Source organism: Mobula birostris, chromosome 12 (genome assembly GCF_030028105.1).
Source record: "Mobula birostris isolate sMobBir1 chromosome 12, sMobBir1.hap1, whole genome shotgun sequence".
Classification (NCBI taxonomy): Eukaryota; Metazoa; Chordata; class Chondrichthyes; order Myliobatiformes; family Myliobatidae; genus Mobula; species Mobula birostris.
In genome coordinates, this window is record NC_092381.1 from 48,036,602 (window position 1) to 48,049,910 (window position 13,309).

The 13,309-nt window shown below is 40.3% G+C and overlaps 1 protein-coding gene across 2 annotated transcripts in view; it reads left to right on the top strand.

Moving 5' to 3' along the window:
- Nucleotides 1-13,309, top strand: part of faf1 (Fas (TNFRSF6) associated factor 1) — a 368,750-nt gene that overhangs the window by 270,584 nt on the left and 84,857 nt on the right. For both annotated transcript variants that reach the window (XM_072273767.1, XM_072273768.1), the window contains 2 exons: nucleotides 9,679-9,815; nucleotides 10,249-10,337. In XM_072273767.1, the coding sequence (XP_072129868.1) occupies nucleotides 9,679-9,815; nucleotides 10,249-10,337 (226 nt within the window). The remainder of the gene's footprint in view (nucleotides 1-9,678; nucleotides 9,816-10,248; nucleotides 10,338-13,309) is intronic.

The following is a 13,309-nucleotide window of genomic DNA, read 5'->3' on the forward strand; positions in this document are numbered from 1 at the left end:
TGGCAGAACATTGTGGGCTGAAGGGCCTGTACTGTGCTGTAATGTTCTGTGCTTTATGTAAAATAATTGGAAACACATCTTACTACCAAGTTAGTATGGAGGTATGGAGCATATGGTGAATAAGTCTGAGCAACTGGCTGTCCAATAAAGGACAACTTTGTCCAACTTTTTCCGTGTTCTCCCATTCTTGCATAGTCATAATGTTACAATTTGATTTCTGCCTAGGTATTGAGGTTTTATATTATATGATAAGCAAATTGAACACTTTACTACTTTAATCATGTTCTAGACATCTTTCGGAAAGAAGTTGAGCAGCGAATCAGATCCTTAGAAGGAAGTGACATACATAGGATCAAAAGATGTACAGTGCCTTGAAAAAGTGTATTCAGTCCCCACATGTGTAGTGTGGAGAGTGTATTGACTGGCGGCATCACAGCCTGGTATGGAAAAACCAATGCCTTTGAATGGAAAATCTTACAAAAGCTAATGGATTTGACCCAGTATACCACGGGTAAAGCCCTCCCAACCATTCAGCACATCTACCTGAAGCACTCTTGTAGGAAAGCAGCATCCATCATCAGAGATCCCCACCACCCAGGCCATGCTCTTTTCTCATTTCTGCCATCAGGTAGAGGGTACAAAAGCCTCGGGGTTCACACCAGCAGGTTCAAGAACAGGTCCTATCCCACAAACGTCAGGCTCTTGAACAAAGGGGATAACTACACTCACTTGCCCATCGATTGAGATGTTCCCACAGCCAATGATGTCACTTTAAGGACTCTTTATCACGTTATCTCTTATTCTCATTATTGCAGTTTATTCATATACTGTATTTGCATTTACACAGTTTGTTGTCTTCTGCACTCCAGTTGATCTTTCATTGATCCTATTATAGTTATTACTCTATGGTTTTGCTGAGTAGGCCCGCAGAAAAATGAATCACAGGTTTGTATATTGTGACATATATGTGCTTTGATAATGAAATTTACTTTGTATAGCTATTTTCACATTTTTCTGTCTCATTTTCTAACTTTAAAATATATTGAAATAGGACTTTTGAAATCTACAAAGCATTATGCATCATGTGAAATCAAAAGAAAAATTCCAAATCCTGTCAATAATTTACTAAAAATTAAAAACCAAAATTGAGGCTATACAAGTATTCATCTCCTTTGTAATTACAATGCTAATTTTTCACTGGTGCAATATATTGTGTTACCTTACCAACTCCGCCAGTTTGTTGATGTACAAAATTGGAGGATTACCTGCTTTCAATGAATTCATAAGGATAAATACTCTCCCTCTGTAAGGTAGGTTTTCAACCAACCAAATCAAAATGAAGACAAAAGAGCATTCAGGGCAAGTCAGAGAATTGATAATATAGAAGCACAAACTGGGGAAGGGTACAAGACAATCTCAAAGGCGCTGAGCATACCTAGGTGGTCAGTGCAGTCCAACGTGGAAAAAGTGGAAAACAAATATGAACCACAGCCACACTGTAGCTCAGGCCACCCCTCTAAACTTAGTCATCAGAGAAGGATGGCACTTGTAAGAGAGGCGACAGTGATGCCAACAGTCACTCTGAATGAGCTGCAGAAGTCAGTGCTTGCAACTGGAGGTGAAGGTCATGATTTCACAATCTCTAAGGCCTTGTAAAAAAAGGGTGTTTATGGAAGAGTGGAAAAAGAAGAAGCCCTGGCTTAAAGAAAGCCATATCCTTGTCCATAAAGACTTAGCAAAGTGTCACTTAGAAGATGCATAAAGATGTGGAATAATGTCTTGTGTCAGATGAGACTGAAGTGGAACTTTTTAGCCTCAACACTAAGTAGTACAAGTGGCATATATCTAATACTGTTCATCAGCCAGGTAACACCATCCCTAATGTAAAGTATGGTGGAGGTAGCACAATACTATGGGGATGCTTTTCAGCAGCAGGGAATGGAAATCGGGTCAGAATTGATGGCAAGATGAAGATGAAATACAGAGAGATCCTGGATAAAAATCTGCTAGCCTCTGCCAGAAAGCTTAAACTGGGAAGAAAGTTTATCTTTCAGCAGGACAACAACCCAAAGCACCTTGTCAGAGCAACCATGGAGTAGCTTCAAATTAAGTAATGAATGTCATTGAGTGGCCCAGTCAGAGTCTTGACCTTAACCCAAGCAAATATCTCTGGCTCTGCCTGAAGATTGCTGTCTACCACTGCTCTCCAACTAACCTGGCACAGCTTGAGCAATTTTGCTAGGAGGAATGGTCAAATCTTGCTCCATCACATGGTGTAAAGCCAATAGAGACTTATCTAGAAAGACTACTGGCTGTAATAGCTGCGAGAGTTGGTTCAACTAAGTACTGAGCAGAGGTATGAATATTTTTCAACTGCTGACATTTCAGTTTTTTTAATTTTTAGTTTTTCATGGTTTACAATTTTCCCTGGATATTTTGGCCCTACTGTGAAAAAAGGGGCATATGATTCACAAATAAAAATTCTCAGTTAATTTGATCAAAATTCCTAGTTGTAACACTCATTTATGTGAGCAAAGGATTAGGAGCTGAATACTTTCACAAGGCACTGTAGAATCCTTGTGGGTAGAGTTAAGAAACTGCAAGGGTAAAAAGACTCTGATGGGAGTTATATACAGGTCTCTGAACAGTACACAGGATCTGGGGTACAAATTACAATGGGAGATAGAAAAGGCACATAAAAAGGACAATGTTACAATGGTCGTGAGGGATTTCATTATGCAGGTAGATAGGGGAAATCATGTTGATGCTGAATCCCTAGAGAAGGAGTTAGCAGAATGCCTACAAGAAGTCTTTTCAGAGCAGCTTATGGTCGAACCCACCAAGAAAGGGCAGTTCTATATTGGGTATTATGTAATAAACAAAATTTGATTAAGGGTCTTAAGGTAGTGATCATAATATGATAAAATCCACCCTGCAGTTTGAGAGGGAGATGCTAAAATAGAATGAATCAGTATTTGAGTAAAGCAAACTACTGAGGCATGAAGGAAGAGTTGGTTGGAAGGGGGACACTAGTAAGTATGACAATAGAGCAGCAATGGCTCAGTTTTTGGAAGTAATTTAGAAAATGCAGGATTGGTTCATCCCAAAGGAGAAGAAGAGCCTTTCTGAAGGGTGGATGAGGCAACCATAGCTGACAAGGGAAATCAAAGACAGTATAAAAGCAAAAGAGAGGGCATACAACATAGCAATAATTAGTTGGAAGCTAGAGGATTGGGAAGCTTTTAAAAACAGAAGGTAACAAAAAAAGCAATGAAAGAAAAGATGCAACATGAAGGTGAGTGAGCCAATAATATAAAAGAGGATACCAAATTTTTTTCAGATATATAGAGAGTAACAGAAAGGCAAGAGTTGAATGTTGATTTGCTAGAAAATGACAATGGAGAGGTAATAATAGAGCACAAAAAAAGTGACCAAACCAATTAAGAATTGACTGTGGAAGAGAGCAGTAGCATGCCTTAAATTTGAAAGTCAAGGGACAGAATTAAATGTATTCTATTACAAGGCTATTGCTCAGAAGAACATGCTTGGGAAGCCAAGAGGTCTGAAGATAGATAAGCTACCAGCACCAAATAGACTAAACTCCTGGTTTCTGAAAGAGGTAGCCAAAGAGATTATGCAGGCATTAGAAGTGATCTTTCAAAAATCAAGAGATTCTGGGGTAGTTCAAGAGGACTGGAAATTTTCAGATGTCACTCCACTCTTTAGAATGGAATAACATTTGTAATTTGGAAGCTAAAGGAAGAAAAGTATAGGACAGTTAGCCCGACTTCAGTGTTTGGCAAGATCTTAGTCCATTATTATGGACAGATTAAGAGAATGGGCAAAGAAGTGGCAGATGAAATACAATGTATGGAATTGTTTGGTCATGCACTTTGATAGAAGGATAAAGTCATAGATTATTTTCTAACTGGGAGAAAATCAGAATCAGAAGTGCAAAGTGACGGGAGTCATTCCAGGCTGAGTCAGTAGTAAGAAAAACAAATGCAATATTAGCATTCATTTCAAGAGGACTAGAATATAAAAGCAAGGAAATAATGGTGAGGCTGTGTAAGGCATTGGTTAGAACACATTGGAATATCATGACCAATTTTGGGCTGCATATCTTAGAAAGGATGTACTATAATTGGAGGAACTCCCGAGGAGGTTCATGAGAATGATCCTGGAAATGAAATGTTAATCTTTGAGGAGCTTTTAATTGCTCTGAGTCTCTTCTCGTTGGAGTTTAGAAGAATGAGGGAAGATGTCTTTGAAACCTACTGAATATTGAAAGGTAGGGATGCAGAGAGGATGTTTCTAATGGAGCAATAGTGCAACTACCTAGAACCTGAGAGCACCGCCTCAGAGTAGAAGGACGTACCTTTTGAACAGAAATGAAGAGGAATTTCTTCAGCTACTGGGTAGTGAATCTGTGGAAATGCTTGCCACAGATGGCTGTGGAGGCCTAAGCACTGGATATATTTAAAACGGAGCTTGATAGGTTCTTGATTAGTAAGGGTGTGAGAGATTATGGGGAGAAAGCAGAAGAATGGAGTTGAGAGGGAAAATAAATCATCCATGATCGAATGGTGGAGCAAACTCGAGTGACAAATGGCGTAGCTCTGCTCCTATATCTTATGGTTAAGTTTTAAATTGGAATTCTTGGGAAGAAAGAAACATCTGTTTACATTTGTTCCGTTGTGGACTTTATGCATTGAGATGTGAAATCTGCTCATACCAACAGATATTTATAGTATAATTTTAATACCTTTTTAAACCCGTCAATGTGTGGGACACTTGATTTGGGTGAGAGTGAGAGCTAAACAAAACCTGGTTATTCCCAGCATCAGTTTTTTTTTAGGTATTTTTAAAGCCTGTGGCACAAGCAATTCTGCAGAATGTTCATTCCAAAGGTTTGTCTTTTGGAGTCCATATTTGCTATCAGGTCAAACTGCAAAACTATATCAATTTGATAGTTTTCTGTTTTGAAAAATTGCATTTGTAAAGTAGCATTATATAAGAGGTTATTTAATTCTATATTTTATAATCAAACAAAAGTAAGAAACATTTCTATTTTAAAATACAGTTTTCAAACCTACAATTATGACTTTTAATATTCTAATTTGGATTATTTCTTCATCCAAAGTAATTAAAATTACCGTTACAGTATGATAACAGTTTTGAATATCTTTCTGAATGTTTTGCAATCACCAAGGTAAATGGATGGTTAAAGAGAATGATAGGATGATTAAAATTAATTACTATTTGGTTTTGAAAATACAGTGTGATAAATTTTCATGGGACTGAGCATGAGGAAATTAAATATGGTTCATGAAGGCAGTCTTCTACATCTGGTTTTGCTTTTTATGCTCAGGTGATCATTTGTGTTCAGACTCTGTTAGGAAATATACCACAAAATATTCAAAAATGTATAATACCTTTAAAAATAAAGGGATTCAGCTGTTGTGATTTAGTTAGTGTATGTCTTAAGAACCATTAGCTTTGCATAGAAGAATTTTTACATAAAATTATATAAAATAGATATAATGTTTTCTTCTCATTGTTTTGCTATTAACATGGGAAATTGATTTTTACATGTTGTTTGTATTTATTTTGATAAAACAAAGTGGAAGAGATCACTCCCAGCATTGAATGTCTGTTCATTCAGATGGAAATGATTCATTTCCAATTTTTTAAATTTGAGGATCATTTCTCTCCTATATAATTTTTTGTTTTAATTATTTCATATGAATATTGAACTGAACAGCAACAAAGTACAAATCTTGCCTGACATGGAGAAGTGAGTTGAGCACTGATTCGTCCTTTGCCCTCAGCCTGAACACCTTAATCTTTTAAATCTGGTTTATCACTTAAATCGGATAAACATTGGTTCATTTTTCAATATCGGGTTAGGCCCGGACACTTCAATCCAGCCTTAAAGCCGCTCCAGCAATGGCTGGCATAGCAATGAAAGTACCTGCACTCCCACGAGTTCTGTTTGCCGAATCATCGAGGAGACTGCAAAAACATCAGATACTTTAGACAGTTCAAAAGCACACTTCCAAAAGGAAAATTACAGCCTGTGGATTGCAGTTATCATAGTCCAGAAAAAGTATATATAGTAGAATGCTAGATGAAGAAATGGCAAATGGAGTTTAATCCAGACAAGTGTGAAATCTTGCACTTTGGGAGGTCAAGTGGAAGAGCAACATGCAAAATAAATGATAGGGCCTTTAAGAATATTGATATGCAGAAATTTATTGTGTTCAAGTTCATGACTCCTTGAAAGTAGCAACACAATTCGGTAGGTTTCCTAAGAGAGTGTAATGACTGCTTGTCTCCAATGGTCAGGGTGTTGAGTGTAAAGCTTAGGAAGGCATGTTGCAACTTGAAGTATTGTGTGCAGCTCTAGTTGCTGCATTAAAAGAAGAATGCAGAGGCGTTGAAGAGAGTACAGAAGAGATCCACTAGGAGGTTTCCCTGGATTAGAGAGTATTAGTTCTAAGGAGAGGTTAAAGCTAATCCTGGAGCATCAGAGGCTGAGAGGTGACCTGATAGACGTACAGTATGTAAAATAATGTGAAGAAATGGTAGGGTGGATGGTTAAAGTCTCCTTTTCCAGGGCGGAAATGTCAAATGCTAGAGGGCATAGATTTAAGGGAGAAAGTTTTAAAGGAGATTTGCAATTTCTTTCCGCACAGGGAGTGCTGTTTACCTGGAACATGCTGCCAAGAGAGGTAGTGGAAGCAGACATAACTGCAACATTTAGGAGACAGGTGCATGAACAGGCAGTGAATGCGGGGATATAGATAATGGCAGATGGGATTAGTTTAAATTGGCATCATGGTGGGCACAGACATTGTGGGTCAAAGCGCTTGTTCCTGTGCTATCCTGGTTCCATGTTTTAGATGAACATCTTTTTAAATTTCACTCAGTAATTTTACGAAACTCAGTGTTGTTGTCATAGTTATAGAACACTGCAGCACAGAAAGAGTTCTTTTGACCTAGCTCGTCCATGCCAAACCATTAATCCAGCCGAGTCCCATTGACCTGCACCTGGACCACAGCCCTCCATACCCCTCCCATCCATGTACCTATCGAAATGTCTCTTAAATGTTGAAATTGACCCCACAATCACCTCTTGTGCTGGCAGCTTGATCCTCTAAGTGAAAAGGTTCCCCTTCACGTTCCCTTTAAGCATTTTACCTATCACTCTTAATCCATGACCTCTATCTGTAGTCTCACCAACCTCCGTGGAAAAAGCCTGCTTGCATTTGCCCTACCTATACCCCTCATAATTTTATAAACTTCTATCAAATCAACCCTCAATCATCTACGTTAGAAGGAATTAATTCCTAACCTATTCAACCTTTTCTTTTAACTAAAGTCTTCAAGTCCCAGCAACATTCTTGTAAACTTTCTCTGTACTCTATCAATCTTATTTACATATTTCCTGTAGGTAGGTGACTAAAACTGGACACAATACTAAAAATTGGCCCTCATCAACGTCTTATACACTTTCAACATAACATCCCAACTACTGTACTCAGTATATTGATTTATGAAGGCTATTGTGCCAGAAGTTTTCTTTATGACCCTATCTAACTGTGACACCACTTTCAAGGAATTATGGATCTATATTCCCAGCTCCCTCTGTTCCACCACACTCGTAAGTGCCCTGCTGCTTACCATGTAAGAGCTACCATGGCTGGGCTTCCCAAAGTGCAACAGCTCACACTTGTCTACATTAAATTCCATCTGCCATTGTTCAGCCATTTTTCCAGCTGGTCCAGATCCTGCTGCAAGCTTTGATAATCTTCCTCGCTGTCCACTACACCCTCAACCTTGGTATCATCAGCAAATTTGCTGATCCAATTTGCCACATTATCATCCAGACCATTGATATAGATGATGAATAACAAAGGACCAATCCACGCGGTACACCATTAGTCATGGGCCTCCAGTCAGAGAGACAACCACCTACAACCTTTCTGTGCCCTCTTCCGCAAAGCAAATATCTAATCCAAATATTCTGACATGTCTATCCACGGTCACATATTTTAATTCCACATCCCATTCCCATTCTGACATATCTATCCACCGCCTCCTCTACTGTAAAGATGAAGCCACACTCAGGTTGGAGGAACAACACCTTATATTCCATCTGGGTAGCCTCCAACCTGATGGCATGAACATCGACTTCTCTAACTTCTGCTAGGCCCCACCTCCTCCTCGTACCCCATTTGTTACTTATTTTTATGCACACATTCTTTCTCTCACTCTCCTTTTTCTCCCTCTGTCCCTCTGAATATACCTCTTGCCCATCCTCTGGGTACCCCCCCCCCCGTCTTTCTTCCCGGACCTCCTGTCCCATGATCCTCTCGTATCCCCTTTTGCCAATCACCTGTCCAGCTCTTGGCTCCATCCCTCCTCCTCCTGTCTTCTCCTATCATTTTGGATCTCCCCCTTCCCCTCCAACTTTCAAATCCCTTACTCACTCTTCCTTCAGTTAGTCCTGACGAAGGGTCTCGGTCTGAAACGTCGACTGCACCTCTTCCTACAGATGCTGCCTGGCCTGTTGCGTTCACCAGCAACTTTGATGTGTGTTGATCTAATCCAAATAACTACTTTGTCTTAAACACCAAGCGACTGAGTCTTTTTGACCAGCCTCCCATGCAGAACCTTGTCAAAGACCTCGCTAAGTCCATGTAGATAACATCCTTCTTAACTTTCATTAACTTTCGTGGTTACAACTTCAAAAAAACTCTATAAGATCGGTTAGACACGACTTACCATGCACAAAGCCTTGTTGACTATCCCTAATCAGTCCTTGTCTATCCAAATACTTATGTATCTGATCCTTTAGAATACCTTCCAATAACTTTCCCACTATTGATGTCAGGTTAACCAGCTTATAATTTCCTGGCTTATTCTTAGAGCCTTTTTTAAACAACAAAACAACATTGACTATTCTCTAACCTTCTGGCACCTCACCCATGGCAAAGGATGTTTCAAATATCTCTGCTAGGGCCCTTGCAATGTCTGCACTAGCCTCCTACAGGGTTCAAGGGATGAGCCAAATCCTCATATCTCCACACTAACAATGGCCCCTCGCTTAAACCAAATTCTTTTTTTGGATCCTGCCAAGTGATCAATTATGTGCAATCCAATGTCTCCTCAGGGACTGTGGTGTGCAAAATTTGTCATCTGCTCCCGCTCACCTCTTTTAAACTCTCCCCCTCTACACAATCCGATGTCTCCTTGGGATTGTGGCAAGCAAAGTGTCCCAACTGTCCCTGCTCACTTCCTTTAAACTTTCTCCCCCTTTATGCAGTCTGGTGTCTCCATAGGATTGTGATGTGCAAAATGTGCCAACTACCCCTGCTCACTTCTTTTAAACTTACCCTATTGTATTTTACTGGTCCACAGTACGACAGGAAAGAAATCAATTGCAACATATGTAAAGTGATGGTAGCGAAGGAATTCTAATTATAGCGTAGAATCTTACAAATTTCATGCCAACTTTGTATGACAAAAAGACTCTTTTCAAAGCCTATTTGGATAAGATAATATTTAGACTAATTGTAATTCATTGCAAAATGAATTTTCAGCCTTTTCATTAGATCAGAGGTCATCTTTGAATGCATTACTTGGCCTAACTGCTTTTGCCTCTTCCTACAGGATTTTGAGCATGTGCACAAGGCATTTTGGAAGTGTTGTGGCACAGACAATTCGGACATATAAAACAGATCAATTTCCACTTCTACTTATTATAATGGGAAAAAGATCATCAAACGAAGTTTTGAATGTGATTCAAGGTAATTTCAAGAACAAGACTGATATTTTTGGATGCAACTTGCATAAAAGCCATCAGTTTTTAAACATGTTCATTCTTATATGGATCCATGACAACATTTGAATAAGGTGCCTTTTTTGTCAAGTATCTATGTCATTAAATTGCATGTCAAAGTGCTCCATGCTAAGTTTATCTTTTCAAGATTTTCACCATAGTGCCTAATCCCTCCAAATTGTTCTTCCTTTAGTTGTAAGAAGCAAGTCAGTGCAAGTATATGATTTAAAAATGCTATGTTGGTACTCAAAAGGAATCTATTCAGTCTAATCTTGAATTCATACCCTTTTTAACAGTGCCACTTGTTAATGCTTTTCTAATGAAAGCTGGAATTGCTTCCTTCTATCAAACATTCAGTAATCTTAATAACTTAAAGCTCAATTGTGTTCCTTTGTTGCTAGGTAACACAACAGTAGATGATTTAATGATGCGGCTGATGAATGCCACGGAGATCTTTGCAGCTCAACAACAAGAGGATATAAGGGATGAGGTAAAAAAAAAACTGAGAATGTCATATTTTAAACAACAGTTTGTATTTTCGGGACTTTTAATATAGCAAAACATCAAAAGTTGCTTCATAAGAGCATTGACAACAAACTTTATCTGCCCTGGAATAATAGTGCAAGTGGCCAAAGTCTTGTTCAAGTTCATTCAGTTTACTGTCATTCAGTTGTACACATGTATACCCCAAGTGAAACAACATTGCTCTGGACCAAGGTGCACAACACAGTATAACTCATACATAGCGCATAAAGTAAAATTACTGCAAATAAATTAACAAATACTCAGGTACATATACAATACAAATTCAGAAGTAAACAGTATAATACTACTGGCACTTCATATGTGATGAGACCATATGATCAGGTTCATACGTGATAACAGGGAATTCAGTAGTCTTATGAACTGGGAGCGGAAGCTGTTTCCCACTTTACTAGTTCTTGGCCCAATGCTATGGTCCTCCTGCACGAAGGTAGGGGGTCAGAGGGATCATTGGCAATGCTAAAGGCCCTGTTTATGCAGCACTCCTGATAAATATCTCTAATGGGTAGACGAGAGACTCTGATGACCGTCTCAGTAGTCATCATAATCCTTTGTAGGGACTTGTGGTCAGATGCCTTGTATTTCCCATACCAGTTGGTGATGCAATTAGTCAATCGATCTCCTCTCTGTATGCTGTCTCACTGTCCTTGTTGATGAAGACAACCACTGTTGTGTCATCAGCAAATTTGATAATTTGGTTTGAACTGGATCTGACTGTGTCGTAATGCATCAGCAACAAACTGAGCATGCATCCCTGGGTAGCAGCAGTGCACAGCGTGATGGAACTAGAAGTGTTTTTGCCAGCATGGACTGACTGTGGTCTTTCCATCAAGAAGCCAGGATACAGTTATAGAGAGGTGTTGAGAAGCAATGAGGGCAGTTTACTCACCAGCTTATAGAACATAGGACATAGAATTGTACAGCACAGTACAGGCCCTTCGGCCCACAATGTTGTACCGACCCTTAAACCCTGCCACCCATATAAGCCCCCACCTTAAATTCCTCCATATACCTGTCTAGTAGTTTCTTAAATTTCACTAGTGTATCTGCCTCCACCACTGACTCAGGCAGTGCATTCCAGGCACCAACCACACTCTGAGTAAAAAACCTTGCTCTAATATCCCCATGAACTTCCCACCCCTTATCTTAAAGCCATGTCCTCTTGTATTGAGCAGTGGTGCCCTGGGGAAGAGGTGCTGCCTGTCCACTCTATCTATTCCTCTTAGTATCTTGTATATCTCTATCATGTTTCCTCTCATCCTGCTCCTCTCCAAAGAGTAAAGCCCTAGCTCCCTCTGATGATAATGATATCTGATCGTAATGCATACTCTCTAAACCAGGCAGCATCCTGGTAAATCTCCTCTGTACCCTTTCCGATGCTTCCACATCCTTCCAGTAGTGAGGCGACCAGAACTGGACACAGTACTCCAAGTGTGGCCTAACCAGAGTTTTATAGAGCTGCATTATTACCTCGCAACTCTTAAACTCTATCCCTCGACTTATGAAGGCTAACACCCCATAAGCTTTCTTAACTACCCTCTCTACCTGTGAGGCAACTTTCAGGGGTCTGTGGACATGTACCCTCAGATCCCTCTGCTCCTCCACACTACCAAATATCCTGCCATTTACCTTGTACTCTGCCTTGGAGTTTGTCCTTCCAAAGTGTACCACCTCACACTTGTCCGGGTTGAACTCCATCTGCCACTTCTCAGCCCACTTCGGCAACCTATCAGTGTCTCTCTGCAATCTTTGACAATCCTCTACACTATCCACAACACCACCAACCTTTGTGTCGTCTGCAAACTTGCCAACCCATCCTTCTACCCCCACATCCAGGTCGTTAATAAAAATCACGAAAAGTAGAGGTCCCAGAACCGATCCTTGTGGGACACCCCTAGTCACAATTCTCCAATCCGAATGTACTCCCTCTACCACGACCCTCTGCTTTCTGCAGGCAAGCCAATTCTGAATCCACCTGGCCAAAGTTCCCTGGATCCCATGCCTTCTGACTTTCTGAATAAGCCTACCGTGTGGAAGCTTGTCAAATGCCTTACTAAAATCCATGTAGATCACATCCACTGCACTACCCTCATCTATATGGCTGGTCACCTCCTCAAAGAACTCTATCAGGCTTGTTAGACATGATCTGCCCTTCACAAAGCCATGCTGACTGTCCCTGATCAGACCATGATTCTCTAAATGCCCAGAGATCCTATCTCTAAGAATCTTTTCCAACAGCTTTCCCACCACAGACATAAGCTCACTGGTCTATAATTACCCAGACTATCCCTACTACCTTTTTTGAACAAGGGGACAACATTTTCCTCCCTCGAATCCTCCAGTACCATTTCCATGGACAACAAAGACATAAAGATCCTAGCCAGAGGCTCAGCAATCTCTTCCCTCGCCTGGAGCTGCCTGGGGAATATTCCATCAGGCCCTGGGGACTTATCCATCCTAATGTATTTTAACAACTCCAATGCCTCCTCTCCCTTAATATCAACATGCTCCAGAACATCAACCTCACTCATATTGTCCTCACCATCCTCAAGTTCCTTCTCTTTGGTGAATACCGAAGAGAAGTATTCATTGAGGACCTCGCTCACTTCCACAGCCTCCAGGCACGTCTTCCCACCTTTATCTCTAATCGGTCCTACCTTCACTCCTGTCATTCTATTCTTCTTCACATAATTGAAGAATGCCTTGGGGTTTTCCTTTACCCTACTCACCAAGGCCTTCCCATGCCCCCTTCTTGCTCTCCTCAGCCCCTTCTTAAGCTCCTTTCTTGCTACCCTATATTCCTGAATAGACCTATCTGATCGTTGCTTCCTAAACCTCATGAATGCTGCCTTCTTCCACCTGACTAGATATTCGACCTCACTTTTCACCCATGGTTCCTTCACCCTACTATTCTTTATC